This window comes from Uloborus diversus, chromosome 6 (genome assembly GCF_026930045.1).
Source record: "Uloborus diversus isolate 005 chromosome 6, Udiv.v.3.1, whole genome shotgun sequence".
Classification (NCBI taxonomy): domain Eukaryota; kingdom Metazoa; phylum Arthropoda; class Arachnida; order Araneae; family Uloboridae; genus Uloborus; species Uloborus diversus.
This window is the reverse complement of record NC_072736.1, coordinates 23,448,609-23,474,023: the sequence shown is the minus strand read 5'-3', so window position 1 is coordinate 23,474,023 and position 25,415 is coordinate 23,448,609. Positions and strand designations below refer to the sequence as shown.

The 25,415-nt window shown below is 36.6% G+C and overlaps 1 protein-coding gene across 3 annotated transcripts; it reads left to right on the top strand.

Moving 5' to 3' along the window:
* Nucleotides 1-586: 586 nt before the first annotated feature.
* On the top strand, nucleotides 587-23,157 carry LOC129225092 (keratin-associated protein 10-1-like). Of its 3 annotated transcripts, none has more exons than XM_054859648.1 (14): nucleotides 587-673; nucleotides 824-922; nucleotides 1,074-1,172; nucleotides 2,471-2,569; nucleotides 2,718-2,816; nucleotides 2,906-3,010; nucleotides 3,159-3,257; nucleotides 5,144-5,242; nucleotides 7,713-7,808; nucleotides 8,894-8,992; nucleotides 13,147-13,344; nucleotides 16,882-17,049; nucleotides 19,359-19,535; nucleotides 22,946-23,157. In XM_054859648.1, the coding sequence occupies exons 2-14, from the start codon at nucleotides 838-840 to the stop codon at nucleotides 22,963-22,965; spliced, it is 1,443 nt and encodes a 480-aa protein (XP_054715623.1). In that variant the 5' UTR covers nucleotides 587-673; nucleotides 824-837; the 3' UTR covers nucleotides 22,966-23,157. The 3 variants fall into 3 exon arrangements, with proteins under 3 accessions (XP_054715623.1, XP_054715622.1, XP_054715624.1); XM_054859647.1 differs by having other exon boundaries at nucleotides 19,359-19,538; XM_054859649.1 differs by lacking the exons at nucleotides 824-922; nucleotides 1,074-1,172 and having other exon boundaries at nucleotides 19,359-19,538.
* Nucleotides 23,158-25,415: the final 2,258 nt, after the last annotated feature.

Below are 25,415 nucleotides of genomic sequence, written 5' to 3'. Positions count from 1 at the left end.
TTAAAAAAAAAAGAACAATTATCTATGAATCAGTAAACTAAGCGCTTACGGGTGACAGGAAAAAAATGTGCCAAAAAATTTCTGGCAGAAGGTAAAATGTTAAAAACGAAGACTTCAAATTCCTACGATATTTCGTGCAGCTCTGCAAAACGCTCTTCCGTGAAAGAACGCGAGTTACGTGGTCTCCCCTCACTTCCCCCCGCGAAGATTCCTGCCTCAACAACCTCACCTCCTTGTCGTATCTATGTGTTAATGATATAAGTTCATAACCGGTCTATGGGTATATTGCGTGTAATTTTGCCTCAGCCCTGGCTTAATGGCGGTAACTTACTGATTAATAGTAACTTGTAGTTTGTGTTTTTTTTTAAACTATTTTTATTTAGCTCATTTCAGAGCAATGTGTTCGCCTCCCAAATGCGATCCAGGCTGCACCATCGACTACTCAACTACACCGTGTCCCAGTTGCTCTTGCCAGCCTGAAAGTAAAAAATGTTCTTAAAACTTCAAACTCATTTTCAAATATTAAGTATTTTTGCCTACTTGATTAACAATGTATTTATTCTTCATTTAGTGCCACCTATAGGTATACTATGCTCTCCTCCCAAATGTGATCCAGGCTGCACCATCGACTATTCCACTAAACCTTGTCCTAGTTGTTCTTGTGAAACAGGAGGTAAAAATGTCTCCGAAAATTCATAAGCATTTTTAAAAATACTTAGTACTTTTTCTTTTTCTAAGTAATCCTTTACAGTTTATTAGAAATCGTTCTTAAAAACAAATAAATGTTCAAGCGTTAAATATTTTTGTTTAATTTTTCATTTAGATCTTCCCAGAATAATGTGTTCTCCTCCCAAATGCGATCCAGGCTGTACCATCGACTATTCCACTAAACCTTGTCCTAGTTGTTCTTGTGAAACAGGAGGTAAAATTGTCAGAAACTTCATACGCATTTTCAGAAATATTCAGTACATTTTTTTTTTATTTTTCTATGTAACTCAATTTAGCTCAATTAGAAATAGTTCTCAAAAATAAGTTTTCAAACATTAAATATTTTTGTTTTATTTTTTATTTAGATCTTCCCAGAATAATGTGTTCTCCTCCCAAATGTGATCCAGGTTGCACCATCGATTATTCCTCTGAACCTTGTCCTGATTGTTCCTGTGAGACAGGAGGTAAAAATATCTCAGAAAATTCGTAAGGTAGAATCCATTTCAATTCATTAAGGGGCGTAACTTGATGGTCTCGAATTCTTTTAAATTTAGCATATGCTAAAATTCATAAAAAAAATTAAGAAACACGTTCCCCCCCCCCCCCCAAAAAAAAAAATTCCGGACCACGATACAGGCCGCCAAAGATGGCGGTCCTGTCATGATTTCTCACTTGGGATTTTCGTCAAAATCCTTAAAGTACATTATCTCAAGAACAGTAGAACATATTCCGTTTAAGTTTGTTCATTTAAAAGGATATCTTTTCTTGTTTAAAAAAATACGCAACATTTTGATATATATGGCTTTAGGTTTTTCCCACAGTCTTAAAAAAAAGTTTAAAATATTTTTTTTTTCTCGAAAATGACCATTCAAAAATTTTCATTTTCATACAGTTTATTAGTAGCACTGAGCACTACGTTCTCTGAAAAGGGGAACTTCCCCTTTTTCATTTAAGAGATTTTAGAGGCATTTGAAAAAATGGGGGTTTTTAAGAAATTCTTTACGCAATGACAAACCTGAAAATTTAAAAAAAAAAAAAAAATCACTATATAGCTTAATTAAAAGTGTTTTCTGGCCGCTTGTTGTGATTTTTTTTTTTTTTTTTTTGAACTTTCAGGTATACTATTACGTAGTGAGTTAATTAAAAACCCCTATTATTTCAAATGCCTCTAAAATCTCTCAAATAAAAAAGTAGAAGCTCTCCTTTTCATTGAACGTAGTGCTCAGTGCTACTAATACACTTCAAGAAAATGAAAATTTTTTATATTGGCATTTTCGAGAAAAAAAAAATTGATCTTTTCTTCAAAAGACCGTTAAAAAAAACCTAAAGCACATGTTTCAAAATGTTGCATTTTTTAACAAGAAAAAATATCCTTTTAAATAAAACAAACCGCAACAAAATATGTTCTACCGTTCTTGAGATAATGTACTTTAAAAATTTTGACGAAAATCCCTAGTGAGAAATCATGACAGGACCGCCATCTTTGGCGGCCTGTATCTCGGTCCACGAATGTTTTTGGGCAAAAAAAAAAGTATTTCTTAATTTTTTATGAATTTTAACATGTGTTAAATTCCAAAAAATCCGAGACCAACAAGTTACGCCCGTTGTTGAATTGACATGGATTCTACCATAAGCATTTTTAAAAATACTTAATACTTTTTGTTTTATTTTCTATGTAATTCCGTTTAGTTCAGTTATAAATCGTTCGTAAAAATAAATAAATGTTCAAAGATTAAATATTTTTGTTTTATTTTTCATTAAGGTCCTCCCAAAATAATGTGTTCTCCTCCCAAATGTGATCCAGGCTGTACCATCGACTATTCCACTAAACCTTGTCCTAGTTGTTCTTGTGAAACAGGAGGTAAAAATGTCAAAAAATTCATACGCATTTTTGGAAATATTCAGTACATTTAATTTTATTTTCTATGTAACTCAGTTTAGCTCAGTTAGAAATGGTTCTTAAAAATAAGTTTTCAAACATTAAATATTTTTGTTTTATTTTTATTTAGATCTTCCAAGAATAATGTGTTCTCCTCCCAAATGCGATCCAGGCTGCACCATCGACTACTCAACTACACCGTGTCCCAGTTGCTCTTGCCAGCCTGAAAGTAAAAAATGTTCTTAAAACTTCACACTCACTTTCAAATATTAAGTATTTTTGCCTACTTTATTAACAATGGATTTATTCTTCATTTAGCTCTACCTAGAGTAGATATACTATGCTCTCCTCCCAAATGTGATCCAGGGTGCACTATCGACTATTCCTCTGAACCTTGTCCTAGTTGTTCTTGTGAAACAGGAGGTAAAAATGTCAGAAAATTCATACGCATTTTTAGAAATATTCAGTACATTTTATATTATTTTCAACGATAACAGTTTAGCTCTGTTTGATTTGGTTCTTGAAAATACGTTTTGAAGCATGAAATATTTTTATTTTATTTTTTATTTAGGTCCTCCCAGAATAATGTGTTCTCCTCCAAAATGTGATCCAGGTTGCACGATCGATTATTCTACTAAACCATGCCCCAGCTGTTCCTGCCGTTCCTCAGGTAAAAAACCTGTGCATAAAATTATTTTTCCCCCTCTAAAGTTTTAAAAAGTTTCTTAATATTATTTTTTCTTTGAATTTTTAAGTACAGTCATTCAGGACAACTTTGCGCCAAAAAAAAATAATAAATAAATAAATAAATAAAATAAAAAAATTAAAAAAAACGAAAAGAAAAAAACTATTGTAGTAGCGTAACTTTAAGTCAGAAACAAATGATGCAGTAAGAAGCAAAGGGATGAAAGTGTTTTTATTTTTTTTTTATTTTGAGTAAAACGTGTTCAAAGTTTAGATTCTAGGTAAGCTTTCATTGAAACTTTTTTCTAAATCATGCATTATCGCTTGCCCCAACACAGAGGAGTGGTTCTTATACTATTTGTACTGTTTATCTCCAAATTTTTTGCTGCTGGCGCTTACATCCCTTTGCTTCTCACTGCTTCATATGACTTATAAATATTTATAAACCCCCCATTTTTGTTCTGTAGCATAACGTGCTTTATACATCCTCATATATATAATAGCCAATGATCGAGTCACGCTGATATCATTCACAATGAAACTCGCGCAACGGCATGATAATTTGATAATATTTTTTTGTGATATTTGACATGCAGGGGAAGGCTTTATTTTGACACGGCTGAACTGGATCCAACAACTTACTGGTAAGACAACTTACTGGTTTTAGGAGAATGAAGAAACATAAAAATGGTCAACAATGAACGCTATCTACTGGCGTTTAGGGTAAATCCACTGGAATAAGGGTTGAAATTTCAGCTATCAAAATATCATCAAACAGGCAGTGGCGTTGTTCAAATGTAGAAGCAATTTTCACCCGTCAAACCTTGACGAGCGATTTTCTAGTACTATTATCTTTACTAATAATAAAGCTGAAAGTCTGTCTCTCCGGATCTCTGTCTGTCAGGATCTCTCTCTGTCCGGATCTCTGCCTGTCAGGATCTCTGTGACGCACATTGCGCCTAGACCGTTAGGTCGATTTCCATGAAATTTGGCACAAAGTTAGTTTGTAGCATGGGAATGTGCGCCTCGAAGCGATGTTTCGAAAATGCGATGCGGTTCTTTTTCTGTTCCAATTTTAAGAAGAAAATTATCATAAGATGGACGAGTAAATTACGAAATTATCATAACGTGGAACCGTAACATAGGCAGCAGCCTATTGGCGAGATACGAAATTATCATATCGTGGAACCGTAACATGGGTACAAGCCAATTGGCGAGAAAATTCACGATACATTATTTGTAAATGTGCAGGCGAAACAAAAGACCTTTTAATTTTTCTGTTACGGTCAAAGCCGTGCGGGTACTACTAGTATTGCATAGAATAATTCATGTTAGAAGAGTGGAAGAAGGTAAACAGGTAAGGAAGGTGAACCACCAAGTTCCTGAAATCCCCAACAGAAAAGTTATAAGCATTTTTTGAAATTGGATACAGATCGTCTGCAGCGAGCTCAGTTTTAATTAGCGTGAATAAAATCATTGATAAAGAAAAATATGTTGCCATTTTCTTCTCGAATGTGAACAAATAAGGTTTTTGCTTTTGATGATTATTTATTTTTTTTTAAATATAATCGGGAGGCCTGCAATAAATCCCCTTTTTGTTATTTTCCCGCGATTTACTAAATTTTTCGCACTGCTAATAGAAGATAATCAAAAATTTCAGTAGTATAAATTGAGACTATTCGCTTTAATCTAATCAGGACTTATAGATCTGACGTTAAAGTTGTTTAAGAATGGTTGATGCTGAAATGGATTTTGATGACTGACGTCGTTATTCATCGAGATTTTTGAGGAATTGTTCAAAGGGAAATTTTTTGAAGTTATTGTTCCAATTCTTAAAAGAGATGTGTGTTCAATCGCTTCATTTATTTTCAGATGTGCCTCGAATAATGTGTTCGCCTCCCAAATGCGATCCTGAATGCGTGATCGACTACACCACTAAGCCATGTCCTAGTTGCTCTTGTGATTCTGGAGGTACAGCAAATTCCTAAGGGGCCTTTCCTTAATGACGTAAGGGTCTCTAGGGGGAGGGGTCTCTAGGGTGGTTCAAAAAAACTTTTTTTCAGCGAGAGTCCAGAACACACCTTACAAAAAGTACTATGCTGTAAAAGTTTTAGCTTCTTACTCAAATTTTAAGACGGTGCTCAATGACCCCTTAATTTAACATTAGCCGTAGCATAGAAAATGCCACAAATTTAGAAACATTTACCCAGCTGTTTTTTTTTTTTTTGTAAATAATTATTTTATTGCAATGTATGTGCATATTACTAGGGTATATTACAGTATGTAACATCGTTTTTTCAGTTCAGTCATTTTAACCCCCCCCCCCCTCCCCAGTGAAGCTTGGGGGAGGGAGTTAAGCACCCTCTTTTACTTGAAATAGGAAGCTAAAATGCTTCCAGTATGTTACTATCCACAAGTCTAAAAATATTGAGGGTTGTTCTGTTATCTGGGAGGAACTTTTTTTTTCACGTGTGTTTTTTGAACCACCCTAAGGAGGTGCTGTTGGAAAAATATCAACATATCGTTACTTTGGGGGGAGAGGAGCAAACCCATTCTTACGTAATATTTTCGGAGTCGATATTTTATACAAATAGCGCTATCAAGTGCTTTGTCAGTGATTATATTTCATTTGCGTCTGGATAAAAAACGTATTAGGATGAGCTGTTTTTGATTTGCTTTACTAAGCATAATTAATGTAAAATATAATAAAAGAATCGCATTCTGTATGCCATGTTTTATTTTTAAATAGTATCGTATCACATACAAAAAAAAAAAAAAAAATGTCGAAAAAACATTCAGTCTAGATTCTAACTTTTTAGTAAATATTTCTTTATCCAAAAAGGTTTAAATATACAAGGGGTGATCAAATGAAAAGGGAAGAAACGACATAAAAATGAAACAGTTAAATATTTGGCATATTCCGCCGTGGGAAAATGTAGCGAGACATCTCAGGATGCCATTGGAGGCTCTGACTGGGATCGGAGCATGCGCAGGAGAGAGCAAAATGCTCTTAAAATGCGGCGTCCAAATGATGCGGCAGTGAAATTGAGGATAGGATGGCGTTCGCGTTGCAAAATTCGACGATTGAGGAGCAGCGACGTGTTATCCAATTTCTGACAGCGGAAGGTGAGAAACCGTCAACTATTCATCGGCGTATGGTGATCGTTTACGGGGAGAAATGTGTCTTTGGCAAGTCTGTCAGAAAATGGAGTGCCCGTTTTCGTGCAGGCCGTGAGAGTGTGGGTGATGACGAGAGACTAGGCCAGGCAAACCTTGTCATCACGAGCGTTCTCATCTACAAGGTAGACGACCTAGTGAGAAGTGATCGGCGTGTCACATTGCGAATGTTGGCGCTGAAGGTGAATGTCAGCTATGGAACCGTGTGGACAATTGTTCTTAACAGGTTGCAATATCGGAAGGTGTGTGCCGCTTGGGTTCCGAAGCAGCTCACCGACCAGCAAAAGGAACTGCGTATGGGACTAGCAGTGCAACACTTGTTTCGGTATCAGGAAGTCCCCGCTTTCATGGAGCGGATCGTCACAGGTGATGAGACCTGGTGCCATCACTACGAGTCAGAGACAAAGCGGGGCAGCATGCGGTGGAAGCATGCGTCGTCACCTCCCCCTAAAAAGTTCAGAGCCGTGAAATCAGCAGGTAAGGTGTTGCTCGCTCTCTTTTTCGACGTTCAAGGTCAGATACTTGTGGAATTCCTTGAGCACAGAAAAAGCAGTAACTCCGATGTGTACTGTGAGACATTCCGACGCCTACACAGGTTCATCAAGAAAAAAACCAAGCAGCTCACGGAGGGTGTGGTTCTGCTCCATGATAACGTGCGTCCACACGTCTCCAGAGTCACACAAATGGAACTGGACAAGTGCAAATGAGAGACATTGGACCATTCGCCCTACAGTCCGGACATGTCTCCCTGAGGTTTCCATGTGTTTGGTCCACTGAAGAAACACTTGAAAGGAGAGCACTTCAACTCGGACGACGTACTCATGGACACTGTGAAGGACTAGGTCTCGTCACAGCCACAAGAATTCTGGGAACAAAGATCCTGCGGCTTGTTCATCAGTGGAATCGTTGTGCTCAGGCTTATGGTGTATATTTTGAATTAAGTCTAACATTTGTACCCACCTTGTCGTTTTGTACCTTTTCATTTGATCACCCCTTGTACTATTACGGTTAAATTTTAATAGGGAATTTAATAACGATTCCAGAGACGTAAGATTCGTCATTTCATTATTTTGAAAAACGAAAGTCAATCTTACGTAAGATACGGGAGGAGGGGTTTGAAAAATCTTACGTACTTTTTCATGGGGGGAGGCCGGGGTCAAAAATTGCCAAAATCATCCTTACGTCACTAATGAATGGCCCCCTAACGACTCATATAAGCTCGTAAGCATGTGAGCTAGCTTCTAACTCTTTCTCTTATTTTCAGATGTGCCAAAAATAATGTGTTCACCTCCCAAGTGTGATCCAGGATGTAGCATTGACTATTCTACGACGCCTTGTCCAAGCTGCAAATGCGGTGATTGTAAGTATACCATGCGAATTTGATTTTGCCTAGGTTCAAAGTTCGATAATCTGTCACGTAATATTGTCGTTTTTGCATAATTTCCTTGCAAACTCATAATTATTACTTTTTTTTTTGTTTTGTTTTGTTGTTGTTGTTGTTATCAACCTTAAATGAATCCCATACTGAAATCGTAGGGGAATGTGAGAAAAGTGAAATAGTTAAGATGTGTGATTGAGCTTTTTCAAAATTAACCAATTTTTTAATTTGTTTAGAAAATTTCAGCACGTGAGGAAAGAACATTGTACTGTGTAAGAAAATTCGCATCGAAGCAGTATTTTTAACTTTTGGCAATAAATTTGCGCCTTCAAAAAAAAAAAAAAAAAAGGATATTTTTTTCACGTTTTTTTTTCATGAGGCAAAGTAAAAATAAAATATTTGTATAATGAAATATTTTCTATTCGATTATAAAATACATTTTTGATAAACTGAATTAGTAAATTAAAGGTTGAACGAATAAATGAAAAGAAACTATAAATGAATAACTAAAAAAATAAATTATTAATGTATGAAGAAAAATAAATTATTTAATAAATAAGTGAATTAATAATAAAACAAGTGAAATACTAAATATAAAAGAACGTAAATGACTTAATTAATGAATGAATACGTAAGTGCTTTAGTAAATGACTGAGTGAGTAAACAAAATAAATTACATCACTTTGTCCCGCATGTCGTACTTAAGTGTAAAAAACATTAAAAATACAAGTATGCTTAATATTGACTAAATAACTAATGCACCGAATATTAGAAGGTCTCAATTAATATTTCAAATGTTAATAACAAAAACTCTATCATTTCATAATAGCAAAAATTATTTTTGGCTTTTAACAAAATATTACATAATGAGTATAATTTTTTGAAAATTGAATTTATTACCATATGCTTCTATCTTCGGCGGTATTTTTTTCGTGATTGGAATAGACTACATCTATGTAGTTAAAATATTACCTGATAGGTGGCCTTAGGAGCAGAGTAAATATTTTACCCTTTCACTTTGCCCCACATTCCCCTACTATATGCTTATCCACTTGCTTCGTTTATAGCCGTCCAGACATTGCAGTGTTCAACCCCAAAATGTGATCCTGGCTGCGAAATTGATTTCGAAACGAAACCTTGCCCCAGTTGCTTTTGCAAAAATGCTGGTAAGTGATTGTGATAAGCTATTAAAAAGAATTTTTTAGATCCAAATTCTTAATGCATCGTTACACATAAATCAATTCGAAGTAATGATTTTGCAAATTTGATTATATTAAGGTGAAAAGAAACATTTCAGTGGAAAAAAAATTACTTTTGTTTAAACCACGAAAGCTAACAAAAGCTCGGATAAGAGTGATAAGGGTGGTACTTTTCCGTTATAGGTGTGTCACGTTTCATTCCAAAATTTTTCGCCAAACTGGTCAAAACTAAAGCCCTTTATAACACCTAAACTACGCATATATGGCTTTAGTTAAGATCCCTACTGTCTGACCATCTCTGTCTGTCTGATTACATGAAAAGGTTAATATCCGGTTCATAGGCGGAAATGAACGTATCTTTTAGTTTATAGTGATGTTAGTTGGTTTGTTACAGATGTGCACTTTTGCCTCTATTACTTAGCTTAGTTTTGTAAGAATGAAAATTTGCTCTCTCTCAGCAACATTTTTTTAATCTTAAGTATACAGTCAAACCTCATTATCGCGACACCCGGATTTCACGACACTCCGGATGTCACGTCACTTTTTCTAAGTCCCGAACTTATGGCGTATTATTTTAATATTAAGTGGCTCCGGATTTAACGACAGTTTTTTTAGTGCAACTCCGGTTACGACGACACTTCGAGCTGCGCAGACTGGATCAAATATTTCTTTGCAACTGGAAAATTTTCAGTAAAATAATGAAAACACCTGGAAATGTTTGTTGTAGGAACTTGGGATTCTGACAAGAGATTTGACCAGGCATGACAACACCTCAAGAATGGCGGGGGTCGGGTAGATAAGTTCTGAAAGGTACAGGTTTCAGATTTTGACAAGATGAGGAATAATAGAAAGGAATTCAAAGCAGGTGGATTGTAATACTGAACTAGGGAAACAGCAGAAGAAGAGAAAGACCATAGCTACCTAAAGCTGTAGGTGGTCACTACAAGCTTCTCCCATGAGAGAAAAAGAGTTAAGAGCTCCTCATTAGATCGAAAAGGGACACACAACTCTAAAAGTGGATAAAAGAATTACAAAGGGTTTTTTCATATTCGAAAGGTGGGGCTTAGCCATCAAAATCTAATCAAATTGCAGGCAAAAGTGGAGAGTCTTGAATTGTTTTCTTTCTTGCTGGTAATTTCGTGGAAAGGAGGAGTTTTAAAAATGTTATTCAAAAGTTTAGCAAACACTTATTGGAAAGTATTTTAGAATTGGAGAAAGAAAAAAAAGAGTGAAGTTTTTTTTTTTTTTTCAAATAATTTTTGTTATATCTACCAATAATTCAAATTTGCATTAGTTTAATCTAATTAAAAACATATACATACATAAAGGTTATTAATTTCTTCATTAAATCTAATTTTGTTTGTTAACTTATGTTTAATTACGAATTTTTAAACTATTCCGGTTATATGACGTCGCTCCGGCTATGACGACACTTTTTTGACAGTCCCAAAAGAGTCGTGATAACAAGGTTCGACTGTATTCGATTTATATTCTCACGGCAAAAATTAATTGATTTATTTATTCACAACAAAGTTTTGAGCTTTGGAATAAACTAATCATTTATAGTTAATTAATTAATTTGATTATGGAAAATTAAATTATCATCGGGTCTGAGGTTGCATTTCAAATTTCAAAAGAATGTGCCCGCAGGAAGTAGGTGAAAATTGAATTGCAAGATTTGAACAAGATATGTAAATATGCGAGGATTGTGAGTTAATTGCAGGAATTGAAAAAAAAAAACATTCCACCAGACAAATGAACTAAACTAAGACATTGAATATATAAATTTTGATAGTGGCATACCTAGCATAGGTAACACCCCGGGGCGGTAATTTTGGGTGTCATCCCCCCCCCTCCTCCGAGAAAAAAAAATAATGTAACAAGAAAACATAAAATTCATGCAATTTTCAGAAACAACTACATTTGTGTTATAACGAAATTTTAAGTGTGCTAATGTAGAAAAGACAAATAAAAGTGGAAGTTCGGGGCGTTTCCCGGAAAATTTTCAAATTTGTAATCTTAAAAATGCTTTTTAGCTTCATATTTTCCAAAAACTTGAAATTCCACTTTGTTTGTCACCCCCCAGATGGTTGACACCCAGGGCGGACCGCCCCCGACTTTGTTATATATATATACTAGCCACCTTCGGCGACCAGCTGGTCCGCCTTTTTACGCAATTCGCCTTTTGCGCCAGAGTTGCCGCCTTCGGCGGCTGCTTACACAATTTAGCGACGGTATTAATCAATGTTTTTCTCTATATATCAATATTATCATTCGCCTTTTTACGCCAATGTTGACTTTTTCGGCGGTTGCTTAAAAAAAAAATTGTCGATGGTATTAATCAATCTTTTTCTCTATACATCAATATTATCATTCGCCTTCTTACGCCAAGATTGCAGCCATCGGCGGCTGCTTAAATAAATTTTGTGTTGAATAAAGTATTTTCTAGATCTACCTCCCGTTATGTCCTTTGGCATATTTTTAAGGGGGGGGAGGGGAGGCACAAAGGGCATCATACTCTTCATGTAAATTTTGTCGGAAAATAACAAAAAGCATTTCCACTTTTATGTGAAACATTGTTTTTTCAAAGTCATGGTGTGTGTTTATGTGTGGGTTGGGGGAGGTGGATGTGGGAGGGGGGGGCTATTGATCCCCCGTTGAAGTTCCTCTATTTCTTACTGTCCATCTACTGTATCCACCTCTATATTTGTCCACCTTTCGTTCTCTCTAACTATCTATCTATACGATCCATGCATATCTACCTCTGATAGTAATTAACAATCCTTTCTATGTAAAAAAAAAACATTTGTTGCCCACTTAATATCATCTCTCTATCTATCAAACATAACCACCAATCCCTACAAAAATCATGCAAAAAACCGCGGGCTTTATTTATTTACTTAAAATTACACGCAAAAAAAGGCTCTATGTTCCCTGTAGTGTGCAAAAAGCAGCGCTTGCAAAAGATAAAAAAAAAATCACCGCTTTTATTGAATTAAAATGCGCAAAAATATTTGACCAAAAATAAATATAGCAAACAGTCCAGAAAAAAAAAGTTGGAAAAATAAAGATATGAAATCTCTGAACGTTAAAAAAAAAAAAAAAAAGTGAAGAGAAATTTCAATGCAATCCCTAAATAAAACAAAAAAAAAAGGGAAAGAAAAAAAGCAAGCGCTGCCGAAAAAACACGTGGTCATCACGTCAGAAAATGTAGAAGTAAGCTATATAGTAAAAAAAAAAAAGATTAACATTGCTAGCGATTAAGATTCCATCGTAAATATCGAATCGAAACCCAAGTAGTGACGTCAGAGTCATAAAAGATTGAAGAACGCTTTTTTTGACCGATGCGTGGAAAGACATAATGTGTTCAGCATTAAAAAAATTGTAAAAAAAAAAACTATTGCGTATTTTTAAGAACTTTTTTCTTCTGAAGAGGGCGAAATGTTTTTACTATTACCAAGTTAAATTTCAGAAATGAGACTTTGATACTTCTCGCAGGATGATATTAGAAAAATATAAAACCCAGAAAAACATGCAAATTAAAGGTTTTTCAAAAATTCATAAAAAATACAAAAATTGCTCTATATTCAAAATTTTTTTGTTCATCATATTTAAAATTAAATTTCTGACACTATAGTACCAAAAATATTTGTCTGGCGCGATTGGTTCGGGGTCTGTGAGGTTAAAAGTACTAAAAAGTGCTAAAAATCACATAAAACATTAAATAACTTTTTTTCTAATTAAAATATCAAAAATCGAAGCCCGAGGTGCACAACTTCAGCAAAAACTACACCTGTATACCATATTTCATCTTTCTAGGCCTTACCGTTTTCCCGGGATGCGCGCCCCACACACACACACACAAACATCTTATTTTATTATATATATATATATATATATATATATATATATATATATATATATATATATATATATAACTTTGGTCAATGCAACTCTTGTATCCGTTCTTAGTCACATTTTTTGAGAATAATTTCGTTTATTTATTCAGAAATGTTTAAAAAAACGAACAATACAATGTCAATTGGATACACATATCAATATGTGAATATTTTTTCTTATTTATATCTGTAAGAATAACTTATTTTATTCTTCTCTGTCAGGTAAAGGTGACATCCAGTGCTCTCCAGTCAAATGTGACCCTGGCTGCGAAGAAACTATTGGCAATTCTGGTTGTCCTACTTGCGAATGTAACGGCAAGCCAGTAGCTTGCAGCACGCCCAAATGCGACAGTGGGTGCGAAATAGATTATACCACCAAGCCTTGCCCCACATGTAAATGCATGATACAACCACGAAGACGTGAGTTTCTTTTCGCCATTTTGCTTTCTGAAAAGTCAATACTGTTCGCCTTTGAGAAGTTGAGCTATGGCCTTGAGAAAGTCTATTTCTTTCAAGGGAAAGCTATCAGTACAGTGGCGGATCCAGACGATTCTGTTGGGAGGGGCGATTGAGTAATGCATTATATGGGGGGGGGGGAGGTGACTAATGAAAATAAAATTTTAAAAAGTTTAAGAACTAAAGCATGTTTTTTTTTCGAGTAATGTATATCGTTTGAAGAGTTTGAAAGAAAGTTATAAGTGTTTAGAGTACCGCATACACACACACAAGAATAAAAACATTAAAAAAAAATTTACTTTTATTCTTGATTTATTATCAAGAATATTAGTAGTCGGTACATCAAGATGGCAATTCTTTTTCCCAGTTTTCGTACTAAACATAATGAAATACTAAAACAGCATTTGTAAATAAAATTTAAAGATAGGTATGGATTTGTTTGTTATTGAGTTGTTTAATATTCGCACATAAGTAGGAGTGTTTGCACAGACTCTTCCCCGAAAATTTTTGTTCGGAACGCATTTTTAGATTATTTGGTGGTTAATAAGAGGAAGGGAGGCTTAGAGGTCACTCTCCGGAAATTTTTGGAAATTTAAGAATACATTTTCGAAAACACAGTTGTTTGCTATCTTTGTTTTCTTGAACTGAAAGGGAATAAGGTTCAGGAATTCTCCCCAGTCGTTTTTTGATATTAGAGCTTTAAAAACGCAATTTTTAGATGTCTTTAGTGATGATAAAAACCAGGGGGTTCGGGGCCTTTCCCCTTGGAAAAAACTTTTCAGAATTGAAGTCCTAAAAATGCAATTGTAGGCCATCTTTGATGACTTAGCAGAAAACATGGGGTTCAAAAATTTTTCCCTGAAACTTTTCGATGTAGGAGTTCCAAAAACGCTGTTTTAGACGATCTTTGAATGATATTGAAAGATGAAGAAAGAAGGACACTGGGGCTCCTCTCTGGAAATTTTTCGAAATTGAAGTCCTGAAAGCGCAGTTGTAAGCCATCTCTTATGACGTAGGGGGAAGGAATGGGCTTTGGACGTTTCCATCAGAAATTGTTTGAAATTGGAGCCTTGAAATGCGATGGCTGGCCTTCTTTAGTAGCGTTAAGAGAATGGATGGGTTCAGGAGCTATCCATTAAACTTTTGAATATTGAAGCTTCAAAAACGTAAAGTTCGTGGATCTTCATTAATGTTAGGGGAAGGGCTTGGAATCGTGGGTTCTACCCCGGAATTTTTTCGGATTCGGAATTGAAGTGCTAAAAACGAATTGAAAACCCTCATTAACGACATTTTCGAAAACGTTTTCGATTCCGGCGATTTTTTCGAAATTGAAGGTCCTAACATTCAAAATTTTTGATCTTCGATGACATTGGAGAAAGGGGATTGAGGGAATATTCCCTGGAAATTTTTTGGAAATAAAGTCGTAAAAATACAGTTGTAGGCGATTTTTTGTGATGTATTGAGAGGGGGGTGAGAGTTTGGGGAGCTTTTCTTGCAAATTTTTCGAATTTATAAACCTTTAAGGGGGGAGAGATCGCCCCAATCGCCTCCCCCCCCTCCCTGTGGATCCGCCACTGTATCAGTAAGAAGATGAATAGTTTGGCGCTGAGTTGGGCTACCATTGCAACCCTTTTATTGCCCTCAAGAGAAAATTCTGTACAGCTTGCTAATCCTTACCTTGATGGCCAAATAGGTAATAACACTGCAAACTAAATCCGCAAGTTCTTAAACCATTTTTCCTCACTCCTATTTCAACTAATGGAATCTTTAATCGATCGAGTAGCGAAGCTCAACTTGCCAGAGCTGAACTGAGTGAACGACATTGATGATCGCGCTATGTCCAAAAGATGGTGTAGTGTAGTTCAAAGTATTGCAAATCCTTCTTATTGTTGTTCTAGAACAGAGAGTGAGGTAGGTACGGGTATTAAGGCCTTATGGCTGATAAGGCCTAAGTAACAGAAATACAATTTAAAATGTTCGTGGCCGCGCAAGAACGCACTAATAAGTAGCTAACACTCATAGATAAGCTTGCCAGACGTCCCGGTTTTCAGACAAAATCCCGGTGTCCCAGCCGGTTTACTTCGTTTCCCGAAAAAAGATAAATTCGATTACAGTTGACCGAAAAAGTCTAAAAATAATAAACTGTGAAGGATTATTTAAAATAATAACTATCGTTTCTGTACCTCAAAGCCAGACTGTAGCAAGTCCAAAATTTGCGATTTATTACTGCATTGTATGTAGAATCCTAGTCCACATTGAGTCATGCAAACGTAATTCTAAAAAAAAAAAGAATTATTTTGAATTTTGACATTTTGAATTCAAATTATGTTTTTCGCAATCACGAGTGTGCGTATGTAGGCGTGTGTGTTTGTGTGTGGGGGTATGTGTGCTTGTATATAGGGGGTATGTGTTTGTGTCTGTGTGCTGGCATAAGTGTGTGGGTAGTTATGTATATGAATGTGTGTGTGTGGGGGGGGGGGGTATGTGTATGTAGGCATGTGTTTGTGTCTGTGTGCAGGCATGAATGTGTGGATAGTTGTGTGTATGTGTTTGTATAGGTGTATGTGTGTTTGTGTTTGTGTGTGTGTGTGTGTGTGTGTAGTTGTGTATGTATGCGCGTGTGTGTAGGACATGGATGCAACCTGGAGACGGCTTTCGCTATAGGAGCAGCATCGTGAGGACCCGGTCGACGGTGATGTTGCGGAGGGTGGCGGTGAGAAAATAAAATCAAAGGACATCAAAACAGACAAATGAGAACAATAAACAATCGTGATTGCTCAAAAAAAAAATTCCTCTGTAATTATTTACCAGTGTTAAAAGAGCTCGCGTCCTATCCTTTTGCATGCTCCAGACAAATGTTTTTCTTTTCTCCTGTAAAGTAGCGATTATGGACTTGCGTTAGTCTGGCTCTGAGGTACAATTTTGTAACATTGACCTGTAAAATCAATATCGGATTAGCTTGTGAGTATTTTTACAACAAGATTAAAAACAAATAAGACTATCTAAAAAAGTCCTGGACAATGCTAAGAACACATAAATATTGTTCAAATTTTTATTCCTCATTCAAAGTTTTTCTTCGAACTAAAGTAACTTTAATATTGATATGTAAGAAATAAATGTTTAAATGTATCTGCATGCGTCATGTATTATTTATTACCGTTGGTTTGGGTTCATAATTAGTAACTGCATTGAGAATGAACCAGAAATCTGGCATGCTTACTCATAGATGGCATTTCATACAGGTTGCGACACGTTGCTCGCTTATTTTGACCAGTGCAACGCGATTCATTTTAACGGAGCGGTTTTGCAATAAAAAGTCATCCGAATAAATCGTCAACAATTTTCGTAATCTTATACTTTTATATGCAGTTTTCTGCTCTTAATTCTTCTATCGATCTTTCATGTCTGAATAATTGATATGAATGCATTGTGCAGTCCGTGCTTTTGAACCTCAACCGTCGCTCTGTTTCTGTTTTAAAGAAATGAATCTTTCGTTCACAGCTTCCCGTGTGCTGGCCAGACAGATGCCGATGATACCCATGGGCAGCATCTACTTGGGAAACGATCCGTACTGTGCGCAGCTGAAGTGCGGCCCAGGATGTCAGATGAGTCAGGATCCTCCACCCCCGAACGAGAGATGTCCTTCCTGCATGTGCGAAGGAAGACTGGGTAAGGTGGTTTCATGCATTTTCCTTTCTTTCTTTTTCTTTTTTTTGAGCAATCACGATTGCTAATAGTTTTTTTTTTTTTTTTTTTTTTTTTTGTGATCGTGCTTGTTGAGCACTTACGAGTGATCATCAGCTTGCTGAGTAATCACCAGTTATGTGAAGTTTGTGTTAATTTAAGTTTGCACTTTTAACAGAAAGTTAGAGTATTGTGCTCGTCAAAAAGTGATAGCCAAAACCGTTTCCAGCGTCACAACCAAAAGATAACCCTTACGTTTGCCCTATTTCTATTGTTCTACTGACTTCGCACTTAAATTTCCTCAAAAGTTCCTTTTTTGCGTTGGCTGAATGTGGCTCCGGTAAACTTTCAGGTGCTGTCATCCTGTTGCATAATAACGCTAGACCACACAGAGCCAGTGCAAAAAAGGAAATTTTGCGGAACTTTAAGGGGAAGTCTTGAACCCTTATAGTCCAGATCTATCCCCACATCTTTGGGGAACTCGAAAAGGCACTTCGGAACCAACGATTTCATTCAGACAATGAAGTAAAGTACACGGAATCATGCGACTAATTTCCCAGTGGGATAAGTATTTAAACAATTTCGGTCAGTGTTTTTGAAGAATGTCGAATAAAGTCTGTTTTATAGCCTCTGTTTCGTTATTTATTGACTGACCCTCATATTTAATTCGGGACCGATCACTTTGTGATATTATGAGCACACTACGGTAACGTCACTTTGTGACGTCACAATGGACTGACATTCCTAAGTTGCTGCACCCAGCTGATGACTTTACAGTGATCATCACCAGGTGGGGATCCATACGTCACGCTAAGACATGACGGCTCAAACCATGGATAAAACCAAACGAAACAGTCAGTTACCGAATTAGACGTCCTGCACACGAGGCAACTCAGTTGAATCAACTTTCGAACAGGTAGTTGTCAGAAAGTGTAACCTGGTAGAAAAGTGATGGAATCTCCCGGCATCCTTCACATGACAGTCAACTCATCAGGCACGCCAGGCACATGTGCCACTGCCACATTTCAATTAGTTGAACCAACTTTTTAGTTGATTCAACTCATCGGGACATTGCCAAGCGTTTGCTCTACACACGATTAAACTAGTCGAAAGTCAACTCAGTTGCAGCGTTGTGGAGCATCTGCTCAAATAAATTCGACTTTTTGAAGAAAAGTTGATTCAAATTAGTTGCCTGGCATGAAGAGTACGAGAAACTTCAGTCAACTAAAGGGTGTTTTTTAGAGATATAGAACTTTAAGTTGGCAACACTGCTTGATATGTGTGCCATTTTGATAGCTGTCACTTGTTTTGTGTTCAGTTTGGTTTGCCATTTCATCATGAATAGACAACAAGGCGGTGCAACATGCCACACAGCGCGTGTCACAAATGATTTATTGAAAGAAACGATCGGTGAACGAATAATTTCGCGTAATGGACCCATGAATTGGCTTGCAAGATCATGCGATTCAACACCACTGGACTACTTTTTGTGGGGCTATGTGAAGTCTTCTGGTCTACACCGATATAATAAGCCTCAGATGATTGACACCTTGGAAGAGAACATTCGCCACCTTATCACTGACATACGGCCTGTATTGCTGCAAAAAGTGAGAAAACTGGACTTTCCGATTAGACTTTCTCCGAGCCAGCCGAGGTGACCATATGCCAGAAATCATATTAAAATAAAAATGGCAAAGAATCATCTTTCGAGTAAAGCAACATTTATGGAAATTAACAACTTTTAATTGTGTTTTATTTGAACCTTAAGTTCTCTATTTCTTAAAAAAACACCCTTTACTTAACAGGCAATTTTTTCGAAAAGTTGATTCTATCCGCCTTGTGTGCAGTGCAGGAGGTCTTAAAAGTAGTGAGGGGCATAATGGAGTAGTCATTATTGAATCACTCGATTATTCAAGATCACTAGAGAACTCGATTCTCAGATCTCGAATTCTCGTTTATCACATCTCGAATTCTTGATTATCGCATCTCGAGTTCTCGATTAATCACATCTCGAGTTCTCGAGCGATGAACTGCTCGATTCTCGATTTCAAAAGATCTCGGTTATCAATCACTCGATTATCAAAAGAACTCAATTCAATCTCGATTTTCAAAAGCTCTCGATTATGCCCATCACTACCTTAAAGCAAATCGAATAATAGCAAAAGCGTGTAAAAAGTTCCCAATTCAATCTCGATTGTCAAAAGCTCTCGATTATGCCCATCACTACCTTAAAGCAAATCGAATAATGGCAAAAAACATGTATTTGTAGTATCATATTTATTGCTCTTTCACAGGTTCGCGCGTCACTTGTGCTCCGACGCAGTGCCAGCTGCCGTGTCGCTTCGAGAGGTTCAGTCAGTACGCATGCCCGAGCTGCATTTGCTTCCCCATTCCCTGTACCCAGTTGAACTGCTCCCCTGGATACGTGGAGAAGACACTACCCGAACAGAGGTGTCCAGTCTGCGTCAAAGAAGGTGAGAATTTCATCAATAAAAACAGTTTGGGGGCCTGCGTGGTAGAAGCATCGTCTTCTAAGCCGGAGGTCGTGGGTTCGAATCTCGCCGGTGCCACTCGGGTGTTATTTCCTTCTCTTGTGTTGTAAATCTTTCCTGTGTGAGTCCGGAGGCAGGGCACTTGGCACGCAGTCCACTATGTATGTGAAGCTATTTAGCTTCTAAAATAAAAAAATAAAAACAGTTTGTTTGTCTGTTTGCGCATTCAACGAGAGTGCATTCAATGAGAAGTGATGGCGGAGGTAAACAAAGCAACGTAACACTTGGCGATAGCGTTGTGTGCTTGGCGCTGGGGTGATTGAGAACAGCGCCCATCAGATGAGCGAAATGTTCATGAACAGAACTGCCAATCCTACGTGCCATTTCGCGAAAGTGACAAATATTGAAGCCAAGCGGCAATCCTCCTTGTTTACTTCTGCTATCACTTCTCGCAGAATGCACTATAGAAATCCCACGACCAGTTTGAATTATAAGTAGTTCTGGATCCATTGGGGGCACAAATAGCCCCTGTAACCCTTTTTTTTATATCTTTCATTCTAGCGTCATCTATTGGCTGTAGATTTTTTTTTTGAACAATCACATTGCTTATTGTTCTCACTTGACTGTTTTGAATTCCTATGATTTTATTCCCCCCCCCCCGCCTCCCTCTGCAGCACCACCGTCGACCGGCCTCACGATGCTGCTCCTCTAGCGAAAACCGTCTCCAGGTTGCGCCCATATCCTACACACGCACCTACACACACATACACAAGCACACATACACACACATACACAAGCACACATACACACACATACACAAGCACACATACGCACACATACACACACACGCACACACACACATACATACACCTACACACGTACGCACACATAAACACACATACACACACACACACACTCATGCCTGCCCATAGACACAAGTACACACTCGTGATTGTGAAAAACATAATTTGAATTCAAGATGTCAAAATTCAAATTACTATTATTATTTTTTTACCTGCTCTCTGCAAGTGTCCACCGACTAGCCTTGTGAAAGAAACATTTCTGGAAGTATTTTTGTATGAAGACGAGTTGTATCAAATGCAATTGTTCAAAAGGACAATGTGTTCAAATTGTTTTTACACCTCAGCCACCAGAATTATATCATCAAAAGATGGAACCTACAAAAACACAAAGTGTTCAAACGACCTATTAAAGAGCATTGAAAGTTCCATTACAACATAAAATAATTCACCACCTGAATTTAAAAATATTAATAGCTCCATTAAAAAGGAAAATAATCCACGAAAAGAAATCAAATCAGTTTTTAAAAACTCCCAAGTTCCATTAAAACATAAAACCACAACTTGGGTATCAAACATTGTGGCGATGTTAAGCAATATTGATAGCCAAATGGGTTTGCTTAGACAGTAAAGATAATTCCACGGTAATAGCGTATCCATTGTTGCACTAAATCTGATAACTTGATGCTTGACCTAGGACGAGCTCATTTATCATCGGGTTGAAAAAGGAAAAGTTCTCAAATTGGCACAGCTGCAATAATTGTTATTGCAACGCAAACCTGATTTCCTCACCCCAATTGTAACAAACGTAATTACTTAAGTTTCAGCGGATCGGAAGTCAACTTACCAGAGTCAGATTATGCAAAGACTCCAATCTGTTACAGCCGTATTTCTTTGCATGAGCTTTATTATGAACATAGATTTTACCTTCTACCTCTGTATAACCTAGAGCAGGGATTTCCAAACTGTGGTCCGCAGCAGACTTTAGAAAAAAAAAATCAAATGGTAAATGCTTTTGCGTTTGAAAACATAAGTTATACCAACCGCTAGTTAAAAAGGCTAATCCTAGTCTACCACTTGCAACAACTTACCCTTTAAATCTGTACTTTATGTCTGTGTTGCCTACAGAATTAAATAACAAAGCGGTCTAAATGCTAAACTTGACATTCGACTCCAGATATCAAAAATTAAACCCATTAAAATTGTGCCAGCTAAAACCACATATCACTCTTCCAATTAATTCAGGCTCAATTTTAAATTTTTATGGTTACCTACACGTTTAAAACTACGTGTGCTTCTGGGAAGCATTTGACTCCCTGGGGTGAAGACATGGTGCCTCAGGGTACAATGGTGTCTAGGAAATATATAATCAAGGTTCCTTTTGGTTCCTTTATGGGTGAATGAAGCTAATAAAGGTGAAGACGGACCGTGTAAAAGCAAGGTGACACGTTGGCGCCTGCGCTCTGCGCTTTCACATTGAATGAAGTATGAAATTGGAAAATTAAAGTCATGAGCACTTCTAAACTATGTTGAAAGGTTGAAATGTGATCAAATGCCTTAAATTACAAGTTTTAATCATTTTCAGAACTAGTCAATGGAAAATGAATCAAGACTTAGTTGTTTATGACTCAAAACAATAAATAATAATGTACACAATTGTATCCAAAAATGCACACAACACGGGGGAGGATCAGCAACAGGAAATAGAAAGGGTGCCAATGTTCACAGCTGTGCATACTTGGTTAAGGGTGTCAGTTTTCCACCCTTGTTAAGGGTGCAATTTCGGCGTCGTATGAGGAGCCGCTGGTGAACAAGCTTTTCACCCTTGAAAGGTATCAAATGCAACCTGTATTTTTAACAGTGTATTGATTTCTGTCTGTTCAATTTGATTTTTATGCTTCAGAATTCTAAATAATGTTCAGCACTATAAAGTACCAACCTAGTGGTTTTCAAATAAACATGTCCCCCTCTATTTACTAGTTAATTTAATTAAGTTCAATTAACCACAAGTATGTATTCACTCTAATGACAGTTGTCCGCACTCAATATTGTCCTATGAAGGGTGTCCGTTGATTATAACACAGAGTATACTTTCTTTTTCATATACTAATGCAATCAAATTAACATTTTTTGACTCATTAACAGATTTATCTTCTACGATATGTCCGTCATTGAGCCAAAAAGTATTAAACAAATATTATTTCTAGAAATCTTCCAAATTTAACCGCATTATATATAAATAGAGTCCGTGTTTTTGTTCATGCAGTTGAAACAGGAATCTAAAATATTTGAAGACCTTGTATTTCTTTATGTATTAATTGGAATATATATTTTCACGTTTTGTGCCATCTCATTAAATCACTCATTTTTCTTTTAGTATTAAATTTCAACATTATCTGGTTCTGCGCCAACTCGTTAATTCACTCTTTTCTTTTGGTTATTAAATTCAAACATATTTTCAGGTTCTATTCCATCTCATGTATTCACTCATTTTACTTTTGGTATTAAGTTTAAAATATTATCTGGTTCTGTGCCATCTCGTTAATTCACTATTTTTTCTTTTGGTATTAAATTCAAGCATATTTTCAGGTTCTGTGCCATCTCGTTAAAACGCATCAGAAGCTGCCGAGTGATATTCAGGAACAAAACATTGAGCTTTGGTGAGAGAGACATTGACCGTTGAGACATTTTTTATGGGATTTTCATAGTCTCATATTGACTACGAATGAAATTTGGAGACAAAGAATCTCGAAATCTTTTGTGAATGTGTGGTTTTATTCAATAAAGTATTCTTACAATAACTGTTTTGTCTTTTCTTTTTTGCAGTTTGATGCTCTTATTACTGTTAATTGTTTTGACTATTTACAGGGTGTCCTGAAATGAAGAACAAACCTAGTCTACAAAACTGTTAGGCAAAAAAAAAAAAAAAAAGGCCGTATAAACCATATGGACATCAATGTCAGGTAGAAAATTAAAACGACGGTCAAACAAGAAGGTTTCTGTCCAACTTTCGTAATGACAGTCAGCTGAAAAATCCGCCAATAATGAAGCTGTTGAAAAACGAGACAAATACGCTCCGAGCTTTAGGTGATGTTGACTTTGATATTGCGAAGACGGCTGTCATCAGATGGCAAAATTCTTTGGTAGCTCTCATTTGAGAGGAAGTCCTCCTCGTTGTTCTCTTGATAGCCAAATCCGTAACTGATCACTACACTCTGCTGTCAAAATGTAGCAGAAATCTAAAATCATACAACATGTATCTAAGGTATATATCAACAGTTTTTCTTTCCCTGATACGGCTGGGGTCATATGTATCTCTCATGGTATGGTATGGTGCTCTAGCCAAAGAAAAGTCCCTCAACGAGTTCCGTTACAGATCATTTATCAAAATAGCTGTAAACATCAAGACTGATCTCTAACTCTGCCGTACCACCAGGTACACCTGTAGCTGGGAACTTAATTGTGGATTTGGGAAAGCAGGAATGACCAACTCGTGCCGAAACTGTCGGAACCGGATGTTGCTCCTGACGGAATCTTGAAAATGTTTTTGACCGATTGCTTTTTTACAAGTGATCTTCCGGTCACTTGTAGAAAATCATCGTTAAACTACTCTGTCGCAAGCTTGTACTGCAAGAGCAGTTGCAACAACGGAATCAAAATGTTTATCCAGGATGAACATGGATGGATGACGATGACATCAATACATTACCAATTTCTTAGAAGAACTTTTCCACTGATGGTGACATGACCCTTTCGCCTCAGAACAAAACCAAGATGTCACCTTGTTATGATATTTTCATTTTCTAATTACTGTTAGTCCATATTCCATAGAAACACTCTCAAAATATGATTAGTGATAATGTAATAAAAATTATAATTACAAAATGGTGCTGTCGGTCTGCTCCATTTACCTTATTTCTATTATTAAAATTTTCATTATCATGCTATAGCGTCACATATTCATTTCAATAAGAATAACGAAATTGAGTACATGCTAGAACTTCATAGTTTTTGATTGCTTGTCAGCTGGGTGTCGCGATGATTGGGCATAGGCTTCGTGTCTCTTTGGTATCAGGTTTGAATCTGCAGTTCCAGTGTTCAGCCGGTGGATTTTCAAGACAAAGAAAATCCGTCAGGGTCCTTGTCACATAATTGCTGCACAACATCCCTTGAGCACCTTCATGGCGCAGATTTTCTGAGACAAAAAGAACGAGATTTTTTTTTTTTCCCGAGAAGTATTGGTTTTTAAGAACGCATACCTAAAAATCACGGAAATGTGCCACATATGTATGAAAACAATTTCACAATAAATTTAGTTAACTTTCACTTTTATTCGGAGCACAATTTTCCTACCGTTTCCGAGATATAATCGAAAAACACAAAATTTGGCTCCCTTTCCCACCTTTAACTCCCCCCCCCCCTCCAGGGTCGGGGACTTTCAGTGTGTTTACTTATTAATTACTTCTAACAAATTTCTTACTGAGGAAGTGCTGGCTTTCTGCACTTCCTCAGTTCACTTTCGTTAAATAATGCCATGGGTATGAAGCTAATTCCTACTGCATATACATAGTTCTGCAAATCTTCGTCCGATTTCTTGGTGAGGGGCTGTTCATAAATGATGTTACACTTTTTTTCAACGTTTTTGACCCGTTCCCCATTTTTCACTAAGTACTTTTCATAAACGTAGTTTTCATAAACTTGGTTTTCATAAACTTAGTTTTCATAAACATATTCGTATTAAATAATCCTTGATGTCACACCTCTTACTCTTTCCTTCCACCTGGTCACAATTTAACGCCCCCCCCCCTTAAACATCATTTGTGCTGTAGTAGTCCAAAAATACTTCTTTATTGTCATTAGGATTGTTGATTTCATTGAGGAAAGAGGACGTGCGCGATCCTTTCGAGTCGGTTTGAAATTTGTGAATGTCAAGTGTTCCATGTTTTGCCATGAAAGTGCGTGTTTGAAATTCTGTAACTTTTAATTGGTTGAATAAAATATAACGATAAAGCAAATTGAATTGAGGGAAATTTAAAGCTCTACAACTTTGTAATTGACA